The following is a 21,491-nucleotide window of genomic DNA, read 5'->3' as shown; positions in this document are numbered from 1 at the left end:
ATTTTTGTTATTTCATAATCGAGTACCTTTTTAAAGGTAAGTTTTTCTGATTGTAGGTACTGTTTATCCAACAGTTTTAAAATACACATTTTATTTCGCGTTTTGTTGTTGGTCTAATGGCCAATCAGCTGTTGTGTGCAGCCGATAAATTCAACAAGTAAACATATATTTAATCGAAATTAAATACTCATATTTCTATGTAAAATGTCACATTATTGTATAAATAAATAATTAAGAAACAAAAGTTGTTTGTGTTTTACCTTTATTGTCCACTTGAATAAAATAATATTAAATATTGGAAGTACCGTATGGAGGCTATGGTGTACCTAGCGTGGAGGCTAGATAACGCTACCCTTCCTATCCAATCAACAGCAAGAACGTTTAAAATTTCACACCTATCATGTCGAAGCTACAGACCACTTATGTGGAGGCCAGATTTGTAGTATCCTTCCAATTTTCCAGGTGCTGAAATACGTGACATATTTTTTGAAGGGTAAGATCACGGTTCTTAGACTATACTACGGTAGCCTAAATCGACTAACCAATGAACATTAAGGGTGAGATTACGTCACGAGAGTTTACTGTCATTTGAATCGTAATATGATTTTTTTAGAATCCTGAGAAAACCAGTATTTTAGAAAAATTTAAACGCAGGATGCATGATTACATTATTACCGAGGGCGGAAAGCCTCTTAGAATAATCAAGCAGACTCTATTGAATGAAATATTTGAAATTAAATATCACACTTCTCTTTTATTTTCAGCCCTGTAACCTATTAAAATAAACATTATAGAAGTTTTCAGGGTCTTTCAGCCCTCGGTAATAATGTAGTCTTTCATTCTGAGTTTAAATTTTTCAAAAATATTTATAGTTTTCTCAGGATTCGAAAAAAATGAATACAATTAAAACACATTGAGAATTTTGACATGCGTCAAAATTTTGCATTAACTCAATGTAAAATTCTGAACTGTTGAATTCCAGCTTCCCTAATAATTATTTTACATCAAAAGACATTAGAAACTATTTGTAGAGGATTGAAATCTGTATTGGAAATAACTGTTAAAATTGGTCTACGTAATTAAACATATATTCCAAAATTTTGTAAAAATGTAATACATTTTAGTTTTCAGCCAAAACTTAGGCCACACACAATGCCAAATGTTCACATTTTTGAACTGCCCATATTTTTATTTTATCATCTATTGTTTAAAAACAATACAGTTGATAAGATACCCTCAGTTGCGGAGAAAGGATTAATAATAAAGATTTTTTATTCAGTCAATGGTGTGAGCACTGTCAGTTAAATAGTAACGTGTGGCCTTACTTTTACACGCATATCTACCTATTGTGGCAAATGTATCATATTTTTCAAAATTTTGGAATGCATTTAAATCGTAGAACAATTTTAACTTTTGATTTTAATACAGATTTTAATTCTCTACAAGTATTCTCTCATGACTTTTGATGTAAAATAATTAGGGAAGCAGGAATTCAACAATTTAGAATTTTACATTGAGTTTCCTATGGCCCTTTTTACGATTCACCACCCGGTATAAGATAAAATGTGTACTATTTGTCTTATTATTTCATTATAACACAAATAATACACATATATACACAATAACACACATTCAATGATCGAAAATCATTTAAAAATATGGGAATGTAAACTCTTGTGACGTAAAGTCAAAAATATAAGTCTCCCCACCACCGTCGGACAAGACAACCGTAATAAAGTCTAATAACCGTGGGGTAAGATCGCATTCTACCAAATCACACAACACTTTTTTCTATGGTTGCCACTAGCGCCACTATCGGCTTGGATTGTAACTACATTTTGACAAAGTCAAATTTGGTGTACTAAACATTCAAATTTTATTAATTTTTGGATAACGAGCTAATTTTTCTAAATTGTGTTTGTACTTTTACACAAAAATGTCTTGCAAAATGAGTGTGGTGTGTGCTATGTACGGTTGTAACAATTATAAACAGCAAAAAGAGTACAAATCATTTTTTAGAATGCCAAAAGATAAAAATTTGTAAGTAGAAATATTTATTGGGAATTGTGTCGATTTTTAAAAGTATTTAGCGGCATGTATTTTAAATTTGACTTAGGCCCGGTCTTTTCACCTCCGGATAAATATGCTCTTATTAGCTATCTGGAGAATAAGTATTTATTCGCCAAATAAAATGTACCCCTCTTTTCACATCAATTTATGTTCCAGTTAGTTATCCTGTAGATAAGCTCATAGAGAAATGTTTTTATTTCTCTATGGATAAGCTTAAAAAGTAAGTTTGGACTCGGAACACATCTGATTTTGTGTTTATTTTATTAATTTCAGCTTTAGCTTTAACCTAACCTAACATAATTAGATTTTCGCATAATGACCAGGGTTGCCAATTTAGTAGATTTTCTACTAGATCTAGTAGAATTTCTTGTGATTTAGTGGGAAAATTTTAAATCTAGTAGATTTTAGAATCTGGTAGAAAATTTAGTAGGATTTGGTTGTAAGTAAAGGAATCTTTTATTTTGACAAATGACAATGACATTACATATTTTTATTTTTGTAAATTTGTAAAAATAACTTCTAAAATGTGCTAAAATTCTATTAGTTACCTGCAATATAGATAAAAAGTAAAATAAGATCATGGAAAAGAGTAAAACGTTGAATTTAATTAGTATTTTGTCATTTAAAGAACAACATAACCCATCATAATACTCATCCTTCTGGAAGTGTATTCAGAAATACTCTTTTTAGTTGTTAAATACTTTTGCATATTATGAGTATATAAAATGAGGAATTTATGGACAATGTATTGTTAGGAAATATCCAGTTCTCAACTACCTAATGAAATGACACCATTGCAGAATCTTCAGACAGCAGTTAAAGTGCTGTTTAATCAATCATAAATTATTGCTTCAATTGTTATTGAAAGAAGGTTTGGTATTCTAAAGAGATTTTTCATATTAATATGTGAAATGAGATGCAATGCAAGATACCTTTTGTTCAAATAGTATCAGCTTTACAAATATTGCAGTTGTTTAGAGAAAACATTGAAATACTGGCAACTGAGCCTGTGGTTATTTAATCCAACAAGCTATGGCAGTACATTTTTAACCAGGAGAAAATCTAGTGCAACTTTTTGTGCGTCTGTGTTTGTTTTAAAATGTTGCCATTTAAGGCAAATACATTAAAACCTCCGTTAACCAAAACATTGTTAAACCGAAATGGCTAACAGTTTCAATAATTTTGTCAATAAAAAGTAAATTAAACAAAAAGCAATAAAATTAAGGAAAATGAACATGTTGAGTGTTTTTTTAAAGAAATCTATTTTCTTTTGTGTTTCCCTTTGACAATGATGTTTTGTAGCTACATCTCTCCAATACTATGTAATTTGATAAAATAATAATACAAAAAACAATGTAATGTTTTACTGAAATTTTTGTTATCCAAAATGGCCTACCCCCCAATTATTTCGATTAACGGAGGTTTTACTGTAAATGGTTAATGTTGATAATATATTATTTTTCTTGGACTGCAGTTTGTTAATAAATTTATAAATACATACATGATATCGGTGTTTGATTTGAAATGATTTAAAGTATCATTTAAAGTATGTTATATCACATTCCGTTAAAAGAACTTCCACAACTAGCAAAAATGTGTGAATAAACAAATTGTTTTAAAGGACAAAAAAATAATAGTAAAGGAATTGGCTTTATGGTGGTTTTTTATAGCACATTTAAATAAACAAATGCTGGTGGCATGCAAATGAAATTGTAATACTTTTAGTTCAGAACTTTATAGATTCTAATACATAAAGTATTAAAATTTAAAAAATAAATACTTAAAGCTTTGTTTTATTGTATTAACATGTTTATATTGTTAATACCATTTATGTTATATATCTGTTGAATTGAACTCCTACTTTTGAATCCAGAATTTTAACAAATCCTAGACTTTTCCACAATGTCTCATCTCAAGCGTGATATTTGTGCATTCAAATTAATTTACATTGCATCTTAAATGCCTTAGATTGCATATCAACCAAAGGATAACAGGGAACAAACACCTCCAACTGAAATGCAGGCAGTTGGATCTCAAGTTCAGACAAATATACTGGCTCCTTGGTAGGACATCCAAATTGTCATTAAATAGCAAATTACTACTATACAAAGCCATGTTGAAATCAATTAGGATGTATGGTATCCATCTCTGGGATTGTGCTAAATTAACACACATTACAACCATACAACAATTTCAATCAAAAGTCCTTAGATCAATTACTGGCGCACCCTGGTATGTCAGTAATCTCACACTAACCTGAATATTCCCTTCGTAATATGAAGAAATACACATAGATGAAATACAGCTACCAACCATGAAAGTCGAACAAGAAACCAAGATAACGAACTGATCAAACATATCTACCAATGGACCGATAATCAGAAGATTCAAGCAAACGTGGCTACAAGATTTAATACAACAGTGAAATAAACCTATAAGACGAAGCATCATTGGATCATCATCCTTCCTTGCTTAAAATTTCATTCAAACTTGCTTAAAACTTTTAAGAAATTGATTGTAAATAAAAGTTCACAAGGAGCAAAAAATATATACAAATGTTATTTTAATTCCGATATACCTACCTTTAGACATTACAAAAGACAGAAACATACCATTGTGGGTTTAGAATTAAAGGAAATCGAAAATATTTTAAGTTAAAAATTAACTTTGTACATATATACTATTTAAAATTTTTTTGCCTAGAACTTATAGTTATCTTTTACATGTTTAATATGTAGAACTTTCCTTTCAGTTAAATACAACTTATTTTTACCTACTTATTTCTTCTTACAATCAATAGAGAGGATATTCTTGTGATATGTGCAATCAAATGAAATTGCCAATGCTTGCAGCATTTTATCAGTTGGGGCACAGATTAACATAACATTATGTTATGTTAATCTGTGGTTGGGGTTTATTGAGTGTTAGAAACAGGGGCGTCATTTGGGCGTCCAGGGGGGGCATTTGCCCCCCCCTGGCCCTAAAAAATGACTGAAATTTACAATAAATACATCAATATTCATCATATTATCATATATAATGTATTGTATATATTGTGCTTGCCCCCCCCAAACAAAATTTCAAATGACGCTCCTGGTTAGAAACGAACTTTAATACACTATTTTTACTGGAAACAAGCTATAGTTTTACATTAAAATAAGTTTACAATTCGAAACGCTAAACTAAAAGTAAAATTTTGGATAGTAAACTGTGTTAAGCACAAGAAAGAGACTTTAAAAAAATTAAATGTACAAAATGTATTAGCATTGTTTAAAAAAGGGTAGTTCTTAAACAATGGTATTAGTTAAAATGTAACTTGTTTCTCTTGTTTTCACCACTTTCTCCTAGAGAGGATATATTTTTCTATAGAATAAGTATTTAACATTTTTTTAAATTATTTTTTAGAAATTTCAGTTATGTTGTTCATGTAAATATTTATAAAAATTATTATATTTTAAATAAAAATGGTTTTTGTCATAGAGGTATATATTAACATAGAGGGAGCCTACCTTCCGCGCTTCCTGACGACAAGATCTCATGGACTGGTTTGCTGCATCTCTTTCTAACACATTGTATCGAAAATCTATGATGACATTCAGTGTGAATATAGGCACGGAAGAGGAGGACAACTGTAGCAGCTTTACTATGCGTAAGATTGAAACAGCACTAATCCAAATAAAAAAGATGGTGTCGTCACTTCGCTCTGAAAGACACTCTCTCTATGCTAATATATAACTCTATGGTTTTTGTATATAACAAAATAGCCTGTCATCTGTCATTTCTTCTTCTTTTTCGGCTGTCATCTGTCATTTCTTCTTTTTTTGGGCAGTCATCTGTCATTTTTTTCTTCTTTTTTGGCTGTCATGTGTCATTTGTGAGCAAATAATTTAGTAGAATTTTTGGTAGATTTTATCCTCAATCTAGTAGAATTTGGTAGGTTTTATATATAAATCTAGTAGAAAACGAGGTTCGGTCGTTGGCAACCCTGATAATGACAGAATCAAAATTATTTTATTTCCATTTTGGAAGAAGGAAATGTAAGTAAATCAAAGAATTGCAACTTAAAAAAATAAGTATATAAAGTCATAAGGTTTAGCAATACAGTGGAACCCCGTTAACTCGGATTAATCGGGACCGCGGCCGATCCGGGTTATCGAAAATTCGGGTTAGCCGGAGAAAATGGTAAAAATTATTAAAATATGGTATGCTTACAGATAAACTCTGTTATAATTGGCACACAGACACTTGTAAACCACGTTCGCGTTCCACACATACAAAGCGTCGTCGAGAGTCTCATTTTTAGCTTTCTTAGCTTTGCACCGATTGTCCAAACTGTCTTTTGTTATCATTTTGAAACAAAAACAACATTTTAAGTTTTATTGCCATTACGTAGACAAAAAATCCAAACACAAAATCTGAATATATTTACGCGGAACGAACAATGAGACTTTACTACACACACACAATACCGTCTCACAACGAGAACGAACTTATGTTATTTAATAAGAGTGAAGACTAAGGCCATTGTTTGAAAAATAATTTTTTAATAGTCTTTTCTAAACAATGCTAGACAGTTTCAAGTAAATAAAGGATACTACAGATGCCTATTGGTTTCGATAACACGAGAATGAGCGTTGTCTGTCATGCCAGTTATATTATGTATCAAATTACACAAATACGCATTATCTCTCATTGTATAATGTGTTTGACATTGAAAATTGAAACGAATGAACTACATAGGAATTCGCTAAAACGACAAATTTTTACGAAGTTTATTATGATAAATAAAATTAGCCTGAAAAATATATTATAGTATTCGAACAATATGTTTATAAGGAAAGATAAAAGAAAATATTTTAAGATGTTGAAAAGAAATTGGAAAATCCAGCATAAAGGACATACATTTTTATTGTTGTAATGTTTGTCTGATAAAAATCGGTCCGGGTTAGCCGGACTTCCGGGTTATCGGGGGCCGACTTATCGGGGTTCCACTGTACATTTCCATATTTTAATCAGACAACAATTTGATTATGGTGAAAAAGTTTACTGGAGAGCTTGAACAAGAGGTAAAGCAATTTTAAATTAGTGGAAAACGGTTGATTTGTATGTAAAGAAGACAAAGACAAGTTTATATAAAGACAAGCTAGCTAATGAAACAGATGCAGTGGTAATTTTGTTCACATAATTATAATATATGATTATTAAATCTATTAACTGTTCAATGATGTAAAAATTTGTTAATGTGGGGAAAACTTTTATTTAAATTCAATACTATATTTCTGTAGTGGTATGGCAAAACTTGATATTATGTCTGATTTTAGCCAGAATGAGATTATTTGCTTGATATGCTATTTAGTAAGAGTGTGTATTTAGTGCTCAAGTTGGTAGAGTTTGGTATGTGTATGATGAAGGTAAAACCCCCTTTTAACTTAAAGTAGAACCCCGATTATCTGGGTGCGGATTATCTGTGCTATGATTTTCTATTACTCAAGTTACATTTTTGAGGTATTATCAAAATAAAGTCATCGTACATCACTTGACGGAAACTTTATATGACTCATAATGAAAGATTTATTTTTTCTGTTACCTTTTTATGATAGTATATGTATTATACCTAAGCAGTATGTAAATGTTCGGATTATCTGTGCTTTTCAATTATCCGTGCCACCTTCGGTCCCTAGGAGCACGGATCATTTTGTTTGTATTAGGTAGGGCAGAACTTGATGTATTACTTGATTTTTTTATGTTGATTACTTTTCGTTTTTGGGTTGGGCAAATTTTCAAAATGCTCTGAAAAGTTAGGCTAGATGGACATATCAATCATTGTCAAAACTCTACAGATTTATAATCCATCCAACTGGTATATTGAATAGTAAACTAGGGCTAAACCAACTATGTATATCAAAACACAATATTTTTAAAGATTGGATAATTTACATGGCAAATTGAAGAATCCCAATAACAAGAATAAAACCTAATTTTAATATTTGTTAGTAGATACCTTTCACTTTTCTAAATAAAAAAAATTGTTACAGATATGACAAACATCTAGAAGATGGAATCCTGCGTTCTTAAAGAAAAAAGCTAGTTCCAGAAGTAAGCTACCAATAATAAACTAGAGAATGTATTACAAGAAAGCTAATACTCAACATAGCTCAATTGCTTCAGATAGAAACACAAAAATGTAAAGGAAAGGGTACAACACAACTGTGCCAGAGAAAATGAAAGGGCAGAAGAGAGACACAAAATTTATTGATTTATTAAATTTAAAAACCAAAGTATACAAAGGTCAATTAAATAAAGAATAAAAAAATGATACATGTATATTAATGATCCTTCTATTTACCCTTAAAGCTTGTTACTGACCAGGAGGTACCTATACTATAATAGATATAGTATATCTCATATCGCTCACTAAAGTAATGAGTGAGCCTGCATAAAACTTGTTTCAGATAATTCCAAATAAATTTAACATAAAACATGTTTTGGCGGCCATCGCAGCTGCTGCCTTATGCAGTAGTCCTCTTCACAAGTATTTTGAATTTTTGAAGTGACAATTAACCTTGACCATCTGTTCCACTTAAACTCTTCTTTTATGCTAAAATTACATGTCCTGTAGCTATTATGTAGTTATGTTATTATTATGTTATTTTGTTATTTGTGAAACGATGTTGTTTGTGTGTGACTCTTGATACTATAAATACTTTTTTTCATGTTATTTATAGTATCATGGTGTGACTTTTATTTTTTTTTCCTATTGGCTTTGGATTGCTTGCACCATTCCGCCACGATAGATAACAAATTACTGTTTGCTGCAATATCTTAAATAATAATAACATTATGTAGATGTTCACACATATAATACTTATGCACGCATATACTTACTACAATCTGAGACACAATTGTCTAGTGATATTGGTAATTTTTTGGGAAGTTAGGTTGCTAGACGTCACTGGAAATTACTACACAAGCAAACACCAATACTCAGCACCAATATTATTAATAGTAAACAGAGATAAATAACATATACCTACCTTACGCCAATCAATATTTATTTACACCCTTATAACGTATGGATAACAAATGAGAAAATTATTTATTGTACAAAATTAAAATATTTTGAAGAAATAAATTCCACAAAATTTTATGAGTTTAGTACACCTACACTACACTCGCACTATTTCCAATAATTTTTCTTTTTGAAGATATTCTTCTTTAGCGGCGAATCGATTGAGGGTAAAATTGTACATCAACCACGCGCCTGCGCACACTGACAGTATGTAGTTCTGACAGTAGAGTAGAGTAGAGTATTTATTGGTAATAATGTACAAATGTACTTTTACAGGTCAGCAATAATTAAAATTGTCTAAAATTACATTAAAAGTTGACAGTACTTCAGTAAAAAAAACCTATTACTAAAATTTAAAAACTAAACACTAATTAAATTACAGGACAAAACAAAATTTAGATCTGAAGTACTCCTCAAATGAGTAGAAAGCACCCATCAGAAGATAATTTTTAATTTGTCTCTTAAATTGGTTAAAATCAAGACTTTTAATAGATATTGGTATACAGTTATAAAATTTCAATGCTAGGTATCTGGTTCCATTTCTGGTCCTCTCAAGTCGACTGAAGTCTGGTACAAGGGCATCATGATTTCTAGTCTGATAAGTATGCTGTTGTGTTTTATACAGATCTACATTTTGATGAACATACAACAGGCACTGCATAATGTACACAGAAGGTAGTGTGAGAATCCTCAGGTTTCTGAAAGACTGCCTACAATCGTCCCGATAACCCTGACCTGTGATTATGCGAATACACTTTCTCTGCTGACCAAACACCTTATCTATATGGCAAGAGTGTCCCCAGGAAAGGATTGCGTAAGTTAGTCGTGAGTGAAAGTTGCTGTGATATGATGTAAGAAGGGTTTGAAGGGAGGTAACCTTAGATAGGTTTCTAAATAAAAAGAGTTGGCTTGAGAGCTTTTGGGAAAGTTTCAGTATGTGCCGTTCCCAAGTGAGTCCCTGATCAAGATAAACACCAAGAAATTTAGCTTCCTGTGAACAATCTGTTAAAATGGGATGTGTAATGGTGTTATGTCTTAGGGTAAAGTTCACTGTTTGTGATTTTGAGTTATTGAGAGAGAGACGATTTGCCAAAAACCATTGGAACAAATTGCTCTCTGTGGTCTCAAGATCAATATCACTGATTTGGGAAGGGTGGTAACTTTGATAGCATGTAGTATCATCAGCAAATAGGACTGTGCTTACAGGGCCCTCTTGTGAAAATCCCAAGTCATTTATATAAATGAGAAATAATATTGGACCTAGAACTGACCCTTGAGGCACTCCATACATCAAAGGTTTTTTATCAGATTTGAGCTGGTTAAAAAACACATATTGAAATCTATCTGATAGATAAGACTCAATCAATTGAATAGACATAGGATGAAAATTATAGGCATGTAATTTTTTAAGAAGAATACTATGAGTGACACAATCAAAAGCTTTAGTAAGATCAAGGAACGAGGCAAGGGTATCAAGAAAGTTTTCAAGTCCTTCCAAAATACTGCCTGTAAAATGATCGATAGCAAGTGTTGTTGTTTTGTTTTTTCTAAATCCAAATTGCTGCACTGCAAAAAGCCGATTAGATTCAAAATAGTCATTGATCTGCTTCTTTAGGATTCTCTCAAACACTTTGGAAAGAATTGGCAAAAGAGAAATTGGACGAAAGTTATTATGATCATCAGCCGAACCTTTACGTTTAAAGAGAGGTATGACTTTCGCAGTTTTAAACACTGAAGGAAAAATGCAGGATGAAATTGAGTAGTTTATTAGTTTAGTTAAAGGTAAGCTAATGTTGTGTTTAATTGCCTTGATTATTTTTGTGTTCATTCCATCCGGGTCCTTGCTCTGGCTATTTTTTAATTCTTCAATTGCTTTTACAACTTCCTCCAAATTTGTTGGCTCAAATCTGAAGGAGCAATGATTAGAGGCGAATGAAGGAGCATGTGGTATAAAACTAAGGTATGTATTGAATGATTGGTCAGTATGATTAAGTGTATTTATTACATTTTCAGCAATACCACAGAAGAAATCATTAAAACTATTTGCATTGAGTGATGAATTTTTTATTGGTAAATTCTTACATCTTGAGTTTATTAGGGACCACATAGCCTGTTGACGGTTGTTAGAGTTTAATATAAAATCATCATTAGATTTAATCTTTGCCTTATGTATAGCATGTCTGTATTTTTTCCTATATTCTGAGAGTGTTTTCTTTGTCACTAAAACGGGGTCACTTTTATTTAAAGATGTCAAAAATTGTAGTTTCTCCCTCATAAGTTTCAAATCATCATTAAACCAAGAATTTTTTTTACATTGTTTACCTTGCTCAACAAGCCTAGATTTTTCAGGAAAAGACAGATTTATTGCCTGCGTTAAAATATCGATAAACATTTTAAACCTTGAGTCCACATCAATACATTCATTATCAATAAATTCAAAATTTTGTAAGCAAAGATTGTTATTTAAAGAGGCCAGTCCCATCTCTGTAATGGGCCTGTAGCTTATTCTAGATTTAGAAGTAGTTTGGGACACTTCACATTTAAACAATATGCCTTTGTGGTCTGAAGTGTGTGAAAGATCAACAGCTTCGGATTGCAACATGGTACTATTAATATTTGTAAATATGTTATCAAGACATCTATTATAACGGGTGTTAAATTTTATTGATTTTTTGAGGTTATAGGATCTAAAGAAATTGCACAGATCCAGGGCTGCAATATCCCTTTCATTGAAGTGCACATTGAAATCCCCTGTTATAATAAGAGGTTTATTTGTATTTAACTTTTTGAAAACTTTTGACATTGTATTGAAGAATTGATTTAAATCACCATCTGGGGTACGATACACAGTGACAAGTTGAATATCAAATTTTACCAAATGTACACCTGTTATTTCACAATGTTTTTCAAGAGACAAACTTTCAAGATTTAATGAAACAGAATCAAAGGTTTCTTTAATATATATACTTACACCCCCATGAGAGCCCACAGTCCTTGCAAAGCCAGAAATCATTCTGTAGTTCTTAATTTTAATTGAAAATAGTTCCTCAGATACTAGCCAGTGTTCATTTATACATAAGCAATCTGCTGATACTTCATTGAGGAGGACCTCCAGATCTAAGAAGGAGGTACGCAAACATTGTATATTACAGTGTAAAATAGTTTTTTGTGCTTTCTTAAAATTTCCTAAAATACCTTTATTATTATTATTATGTACAGGAACATTTACTGCACCACGGTTTTCTTCAGCGGATTCACTGAGGATCGAGGGCGTTGAACATGGAGAAAATGGTTTATGTTAGTTCCCAGTGGCCATAAATCAGATGACATTATGGCATCATTGTTTATCTCAGGAACTCCTACCTTAAAAGAGCTATATAGGTGGTTCTTTTTGGTAACCATCTTCTCACACACACAGTCCTGGTCAAGCTCATATTTTTTGAGAAAGTTGAAAACATCAGTTGCTTCAGTTTCAGGAGTAAAACCTGATATAAATACCCATGATTTAATTGGAGTAGGTGCTACAACCTTTAGTAGGTTATCAGTGTTAATGCCTTTCTTGGGACTTGGTCTTCTGTTTTGTTTTCTTTTTTTATATGACACCAGTTTGAAACCATCATTTTCAGTCACTTCCTCTTGGATGACGGGAAGGATTTGTAACTCAGAAGAGAGTTGTGAGTTTAGATTGGAATCATTAGTACATATGTAGTTCATTGCTAATCTTTCAAGATAGGTATGTATGTATCTGTAACCGTGCAAATAAGTCATTAAAAGAATATATTAGTGGTTTTAGGAAATGTATTATTTATTATAATTCTTGTGTTTTTGGATTTGTGTTTCCCTGTAGTAAAATAATAAAATATGTAGGCATAATATTTTTACAGTTTGTCGCTGTGTTGTGTAATTATATCCGAAACTTACGCGTCAATTCAAGTGGCTCGATGGCGTAGTTGGCAGAGCGGTGGGACAGAGAACGGAAGCACACGGAAGGTCGCGGGTTCTAATCCTAGACGATTCATACTTTTTTTTATTTTTCGTTATTTTAATAAAAAATTTTTGAAAGTGGTAGATAAGAAAGTTAGTTTAATTTTTAAATAAAATACAAATAACCTGTTAAGTATATTTACTTCGTTTAAATTACCTATATATACTCGGTTCGCTAAACTCAGACGCAAATGGCTAATGATTTTAGTACGTAACTTTTTGGTTTTTTGCCAATTTTGACAAAATTTGCAAAATTACTAAATATTTAGTAATTATTAACTATTTAGTAATTATTTTTTTGGCAATTTTATCAAATTGGCAAAATTACTAGCTTAAATCACTAGCCAGTTGAGTCTGAGTTTAGCGAACGGACTATAATAGAAGAATATCTTCTTACGTGCGTACAAAGTACACACACATTCTTTTTTTTAATGAAGTTGATTTGAGCTTGAGCAGTATTTAATAGTGTGAGGTAGTAATTTTTGTGTTGTATGTTTCCTACTCTGAATCTGTCAAAATGGATCTTGGCTGAGCGAATTTAGTTTAGATACTAATAAATAAAAAGCAAAAAAAAATACAAAAAAGGAAGTGGAAACTGGAGACATTAAATTAACTAGTAGGTATACTCTTCATTCAGGGCCCTAACCAACTTAAATTAATTTACAAATAGGGAATTAAACAAAAATAAAAAAAACCTAATAAGTGCTAAATAGGTACTACTTATACTAAATTCACAATCAAGATGCAGTAGCAATAAACAAACCAAGACACTTCAATGTTACGAAAAGCAGTCCCAAATTATCATTTTCAATGTATATACATTGTATAAATTTCAATTCATGATTTACAAAGTTTATACATTGTAAATCATGATTCGAGGGCGCTCCTCGTAACAATGAAGTGCCTTGGTTTGTTTATTTCTACTGCATCTTGATTGTAAATTTAGTATAATAACTTTTATTTTAGTATTTGATTTTTAGTTTTTTAATTAGTTTAGTGTTTAATTTTTTAGTGATTTTTTTATAATAATAGACTTCAATATAATATATATTATCCTAAAATGAGTTCTTATTTTTGTTCTAAGTAGCTTTCACTATTTCCTACTAACACTACATTATAAGGATACATTAACTACCAGGGACTCTGTTACCTTGTAGTTTCCTTGTTTACTGATCCAAAACTAATGAGAATAAATCACAATCTTTACATATTCATTGGCCACTCTTTCCTTATAGAGTGCCTACCACAGAATCTCTTGAGGAACGCCATATGCTTTCTTAAGATCAATGAATACCATATGAGGGTATGTTTCTTTATTCCTGTGTTTTCCATCAACTGCCAAATGAAAATTGGCATCTGTTGTTGATATGCCCTGCATAAAGCCAAATTGATTATCGGATATTACAGTTTTTTCACATATCCGTCTATCATCTATCTATCTATATAAGGATTTTTACCGATTTTACTTTTAGCTGTCGCCGCCTTCCTTCTTTCAACCAACATCTCAATCGATTACTCTCCCATGTTTTCATGATGTGACTAAGTAGTTTTATGGCCCTGTAGTTTATATATACAGTATGTCCCTGTAAGTTGCAACCATATGGAAAACTTATTTTTATTATTAATTTTACGAAATAAAGTTATTCTTCATAAAAATCTCTGCATAGTCCAAAACCTGAGATTCAAACATGAGATATCAAATTTTATGAATATTATACGAGGTATGTCAAAAAATATGAATTTCGCCCAAGAGTAAAGTAGGTAGCTTTATTTTGCACAAAATTGTTATTATAAAAAGTTGTTTAGAAGTAAGAATTACATTCTAATACGCAATTACATTCTTCTAATTAAAAAAAAATTAAAAATTTTTCTTAAATTATTATTGATAACCAATTCTTGATTCTTTATAAAATGTTCTGCATTGTCTAAAACCTAAAAAATATAACCACCTTATATCAAATTTTATCAATTTTATGAGGTGGGTATGGCAAAAAATATGAATTTCGCTCAAGAGTAACACCTTTATTTTCCACAATATCGAAAATTGTTATGAAAAGTTGTTTAGAATTAAAAACTTTGTTTCAATATGCAATTACATACTTCTGATTGAAATATTCTGAATTATAAAAAGGTACTTTACTTTTGATCAAAATTCATCTTTTTTTATATACCTCATATAAAATTGATAAAATTTGATATAAGATGGTTGTATTTTAGGTTTTAGACCATGCAGAACTTTTTATTAAGAATCACATTTTTTCGTAAAATTATTGATAAAGGAATTATCAGAATTGAAATAGGGTAAAACGCCAGTTATTGGACACGAGACAGTTATTGGACATTACAGTGTTAACTTACGATTATAAGATTTCTGCAAGTGCTAACAAGAGTATATTTCACTAGGTGGCACTACTCGCTTCTATATTACGTACATTCTTATGTCTATGTTCTGCCTTTAACGGGTTCTGTGATTTTGGCGGTAAATATTTGTAGGTTATGTGAGTGAAGTGACATTTAAGCATTGTGTTAAGCATCTGCTCTGACTTTTTTTTCAAAACTACGTGTTATTTTTAAGGTAAGATTGTATTTTTATTTAAAAGCGTGTAGTTAGGACACTTATAGTCCCTAAGGTAGATCGCGTACAGTAATAGGGATTTTAATTTGGATTTAATTACGCCTGTCCAATAACTAAACTAGAAAACTTGCTGAATTCTATTATGGGACACCTGTCCAATCACTAGATAACTATACTTACCACATATTTCTACAATTTTCAACGTGTTTATGTATAATTAACTGGAGATAGCAGTAAAATTAATTTAGTAATCGATTTGACAGTTATTGGACAGCTGTCCAATAACTAAATTTGACCGTCCAATCACTAAATTGATTTTTTAGGATTGTAGTAAAATGCCTAAACTTAGAAAATACGATAAGAATAAACTTATAGAAGCTGTTAAGGATGTCCAAAATGGCACTGAATCGTATAGAACAGCTGAAAAAAAATATGGAATTCCGAAGTCCACTATAGAATTTAAATTAAAACATCCGGAACATAAAGATACACTTGGACCGTCTCCTATTTTAACTTGCGAGGAGGAGAATACTCTGGTTAGGTACGTTCATTAAATTTATCTTAATCCATAGCATTATTTGATTTTACATTCAATATTCCAGATGGATACAAGAAACCGCTTCAAAAGGTTTCCCCAAAAAGGCTAACGATTTAAAAAGCAGCGTGCAAAAATTTTTAACTGAAAATCCTCGCCCCAATAACTTTAAAGATAATCGACCTGGAGATGGATGGTTAAAAGTCAGTCGCCAAAAAAATGTATTTTAATCGGTATTTATCGTTTGATTTTTTTAGGGATTTTTGAAGCGACATCCAGAGGTTTCTAAAAGGACAAGTGAAGGTGTAACGGCAGCTAGCGCTTGTGTATCTGAACGAGACATCAAAAACTGGTTTAAAAATATTGAAACCTATGTCAAAGAAAAACATCTAGAAGAAGTTCTAACTGATCCATCAAGAATTTTTAATGGAGATGAGTCAGGATTTCAAATATGTCCATCTACTGGAAAAGTATTTGCTATGAAAGGTTCAAAAAATGTTTATAATGTTGAAAAAAGCTGTTCAAAAGAAAACGTCACTGTGATGTTTACGTTTTCAGCAGACGGTAAAATTTGCGTGCCTATGGTTATTTATCCTTATCAACGTATTCCAGAAAAAGTTGCTAAAGGCATTAATCCTAAATGGGGTGTGGGCAGAAGCGATAATGGTTGGATGACGACAGAGACATTCTATCAGTATATTGCGAATGTTTTTTACCCCCACCTAATTGAAAATAATATTAAGCTTCCAGTTATTCTTTTTGTAGATGGGCACAAGAGTCACTTAAGTTACCAATTAAGTCTATTGTGTAATGAACTGCAAATTGAAGTAATTGCACTTTATCCTAACGCCACAAGGATTTTACAACCATGTGACGTCTCTATTTTCCGTCCACTAAAAGAAGCTTGGCGGCAGTCAGTAAGAGAATGGGAAGAACAGCATCCAGGAGGGGTAGTCAATAAGGTTGTATTTGCTTCTATATTGGAGCAAGCTACAAAAAAAAGTTGTAAAACTGAAACAGTAGTAAATGGTTTCAAGGTTTGCGGATTGTTTCCATTTAAAGCAGATGCTATTGACTACACAAAATGTTTAGGTAAAGAAGTAGTAAAAAATTTAATCATTTCGGATCATCAAAAGAAACCCAAGATGGACTATAATACTTTCGTAAATATCTTAGGTCCTGAAAACGTTCATAGCTTAGAGAATTTAAAAGAAAATCCAAAGAATAATCTACCTAGCGACGATAATTTGAATTTGTTGTTCAAAATCTGGAATTTTTTTGAACATGATCCAAAACATTCTAACCAAATGGTTCTAAAAAATAGAGACACAAACATTAATATTATTCAAAATATAGCTATCACATCTCCGGTTAAAAATACTGAAATAAAAACATCAGAAAAAAGTGGTATTGAAAATGTAAATATTTCTGAGAGTAATAGTACCAATGATATCCATATTCAACAATATAAAACTAATGTTTTTATGACTTACCCTCTACAAGTAAAATTATTGTTAAACACGAATTGTTGGGCAATTTTTTAACTTCTCCTACTGTACCGGAAAGAAAAAATAAACGTAACACGGAAAGACTTCCTTTTGCTATTACATCTTCACGATATCAAGAAATGTTACGAAAAAAGGAGGAGTTAAAAGAAGAGCAGGAAAAACAAAAACAAGAAAGGAAACGGAAAAGAGAAGAAAAATTAACCAAAAACCAGTGTAGCAACAAAAAGAATTCAAAAAAAGTCAAATGTTCTATTTGTTCAAATGATATTCAATCGAATAAATTAAAATGCGATGACTGTAGTCTTTATTATCACGAATGTTGTATTCCTGTTAAGCATAGACAGCATATACCTAACGATGGTGATCTATTTATATGTCACAACTGCTTCAATCTGCAGGATAGTGATTCCGATGCTAATAACAGTAACCAAGACAGTGAGGATGAAGATATTGACGAACTTTTCACTCAATACAAAGAAGCACAGAAGCAATTATAAAATTTAATTGTGTCAACAACTGTACATAATAGGTACCGCACAGAAATTTTGGTTTTTCTTGTAATTTTCATTTATTTTTAGGTTTGTATTGTGTTAAAGCAGTTGTCCAATAACTAATTTTGAGTGTCCTGTAACTAAATAAACTGTCCAATAACTATAATTTTTGTAACTATTTTTAATAAATATATATTGACAGAAAAGATTTAACCCTTTCTTTAAATCCTTTTAGCCATATTGTAATAAACTGTTTAGACTACGTTTTGTATAAATTTCAATTCAATCTGCAGAGAACAATGTGAATTACGAATTTTTAAAGTTGAAATTTTCTTAAGTGTCCAATAACTGTATGGTTTACCCTAACTGAAAATAATGTTGGTTTAAAAAAAAAAAAAAGAATTTCAATTAGAAATATGTAATTGCATATTAGAATGTAGTTCTTAATTCCAAACAACTTTTCATAATATGTAGCAATTTTCCATATTGTGAAAAATAAGGCTACTTTACTCTTGAGTGAAATTCATACTTTTTGACATACCTCGTATAAATAATATTCATAACATTTGATATTTGATGGTTGAATCATGTTTTAGACTAAAAGATATTTTTATCTTAATCTGTAATCTTTATCTGTTTATGAAGAATAACTTTTTTTCATAAAATTAATAATAAAAAAGTTTTCCACATGGTTCCAACTTACAGGGACTGAATTTCTCTTTCCTTGAATTCTTCTTTTCATATCTACACTTTCATTTCTTCTGTTGACTAATACTCCCAAATATTTGAACGTTTCAACCTTTTCAAAGCTGTGTGCGTCTCTTGTCGTTTCAGTCCTCTCAGTTTGGATTCGTTTTCTATTTCTTGGAAGGTTTTCTTTAATGCCCTTTTATCTGTTGCTACTATGGTTATATCGTCCCCTGTAGTTTGTACATTGTTATATCGATACATTTTTGGCAAAGTAATGTAAGTGACATTTTATGTTTTTCCATTAAACTAAAGCTATTATTGTTTAGAAGGTACTGCCAAAGTGTATTCTTTTTGTTGTTCCTCTTTCTTTTTCACTGCCCAACATTCAGTTCCGTACATCATAGCCGGTCTTATGACTGTTTTATAGAATTTTCCCTTCAGCTTAGCTGAAAGAAAGAGGAACAATGAATGCATGTGGCGGAAATGAGAATGCTTAGATGGATGAGTGGAGTGACAAAGAAGGATAAAATTAGAAATGAGTATATTAGGGGAAGTCTAGGTGTGGCACCAATTGATGCCAAAATGAGAGAGCATAGGTTAAGATGGTTTGGTCATGTTCAACGTCAAGACGTTAATCACCCAATACGAAGAATAGCTGAAGTGCAGATTCCTGGAAGGAGTAGGAGAGGAAGACCAAAGAAGACCTGGGGGGAGACGATAAGGCAGGACATGTTGGTAAAGGGGATTAACATTGATATGACCCAAGATAGAATTGTGTGGAGAAATGCAATTAGGGAAGCCGACCCCGTATAGGGATAAGGCAAAGAGAATGATGATGTACTGCCAAAGTGTAGTAAGTCTAGAATTATTTCAAACATAAAATATCTAGGCTTACAACACTTTGGCAGTACCTTCTAAACAATAATAGAGTTTGTTTAATGGAAAAGGATGATTCGCCAAAAATGTCACTTACGTTACTTTGCCAAAAATGTATCGATATATCTCCCTTGTTTTTGTAAACAGGTACTGATATACCTACTGCTTCTCCATTCATATGGCATCCGTCCAACTTCCATATTTCTATTAAATAAACCTATTAGCCAGTGTGTTCCTTTCTCTCCTAATGCCTTCCACACTTCCCCAGGAATATCCTCCGGTTTATTTTCCTTTCTTTATTTTTTGAAGTGCTCGAACCACTTCCTCATGGTTAATGCAAGTTAATAGTAAATTCAAGGTAGGAAGCATATATCAGCATGTCTCACAATCAGGATGAAAGAAAAACACAGTATGTATAAGATGGAATGCAACCACAGATATGTGTTTCTGATTCATTAGTCGTCATCAGTATGGTATAGCTAAGTTAAAATAGGTATAAGTTAACCTTTCCTTGTTTGTTTGTTTGAAACATTCTAAACATTTGGTATTCCTTTCCTCAGGTAGCTGTAGCTTCATCTGTGGATGTGTTAGTTGCTGTTCTGGAATCCTCAGGGTCTTCTAACATTATTGCTACAAATTGTTTGTATTGCTACTGTAGTGATCCTTTCCCAAGTTAACATACACCTATTTTAACTTGGCTTTACCGTAATAATGACAACTAATGAGTCAGAAACATGTGTCTGCAGTTGCATTCCATCTTATACATACTTTTTTTTTTCATCCTTGTTACGAGACATGCCGATATATACTTCCTAACCTTAATTTCACTATTAAACTCTCATTAACCATTCCTTGTTTAATTGTTTGAAATGTTCTAAACGTTTGGCATACCTTTCCTCAGGCAGTTGTAGCTTCTTCCGTGGATATGTTAGCTATTGCTCTGGAATCCTCAGGGTCTTTTAACATTATTGCCACAAATTTGATGTAATGAGTCAGAAACATGTGTCTGCCACACATCTATAGAGATATAAAAATGCAACAGGTGTTACCCTAAAAAGATACAGCTATACCAATATGTAAGGAAAGTAGCTAGTCAAATAAACCATTAAAAATGTAAGATATAAACATTTAAACATTAAGTTTGTAAAAAACTAAGTACAGTTAACATTTAAAACTTATTTCAACAGCAAGAGAACAAGTGGTAGCAAACAAGTGTGCATAAAAAAATAATTGTAAATGTATGTAATCCCCAAAAAAAACTCATAATAATACATAACTTTTATTAAAATTAAGTTCAATAGTTACTCCGAAAAACACAAATGTACATTTGGCAACATTGAACATGATCAGAATATCCTATATTGTGTGCAAGCGCGCTGGACTTATTTTTACAAACAATGAATTTTTGGCCATTTTACAATATTATTTATTTTTGTATAATTTAATGCGAAAATAATGAATGGTATTTATAATATGTTATAATAACTAAAGGTATTTTGTACTTTGATAGCATTTTAATCTGGCTAGTTTTAAATTTTCCATATTTTATAATTTTTTTTTCAATTGTTTTAAACATTTCTACACTTTTTGTTTGTTCCGTAACAAAAAACATGAAAATTTTGCCTTTGTTCCAATTTTTAGGCTAAGTCCAAAAAATGTACGCATTTTTAGTGATCCTTACTAATGTAAACAT

General features: G+C 31.3%; 1 protein-coding gene and 1 long non-coding RNA gene across 2 annotated transcripts; both read left to right on the top strand.

Annotated features, from left to right (window-relative positions):
• Positions 1-1,845: 1,845 nt before the first annotated feature.
• Positions 1,846-8,386, top strand: LOC126883187 (uncharacterized). The gene is made up of 2 exons (XR_007697549.1): positions 1,846-2,040; positions 8,106-8,386. It is a non-coding gene; the product is annotated as an uncharacterized LOC126883187 (long non-coding RNA).
• Positions 8,387-15,755: 7,369 nt separating this feature from the next.
• On the top strand, positions 15,756-18,238 carry LOC126878438 (uncharacterized). The gene is made up of 3 exons (XM_050649341.1): positions 15,756-16,239; positions 16,301-16,436; positions 18,077-18,238. The coding sequence occupies exons 1-3, from the start codon at positions 16,034-16,036 to the stop codon at positions 18,236-18,238; spliced, it is 504 nt and encodes a 167-aa protein (XP_050505298.1). The 5' UTR covers positions 15,756-16,033.
• Positions 18,239-21,491: the final 3,253 nt, after the last annotated feature.

The sequence above is a fragment of the Diabrotica virgifera genome, chromosome 4, assembly GCF_917563875.1.
Source record: "Diabrotica virgifera virgifera chromosome 4, PGI_DIABVI_V3a".
Lineage (NCBI taxonomy): Eukaryota > Metazoa > Arthropoda > Insecta > Coleoptera > Chrysomelidae > Diabrotica > Diabrotica virgifera.
This window is presented reverse-complemented; position numbering and strand designations above follow the sequence as displayed.

Bases quoted from the DNA above. Each gene is read 5' to 3' on its own strand.
- LOC126878438 (XM_050649341.1), top strand. From the start codon at position 16,034: ATGCCTAAACTTAGAAAATACGATAAGAATAAACTTATAGAAGCTGTT. The intron at 16,240-16,300 runs GTACGTTCATTA...TCAATATTCCAG, and splicing joins GAGGAGAATACTCTGGTTAG to ATGGATACAAGAAACCGCTT. The intron at 16,437-18,076 runs GTCAGTCGCCAA...ATTCCTGTTAAG, and splicing joins CTGGAGATGGATGGTTAAAA to CATAGACAGCATATACCTAA.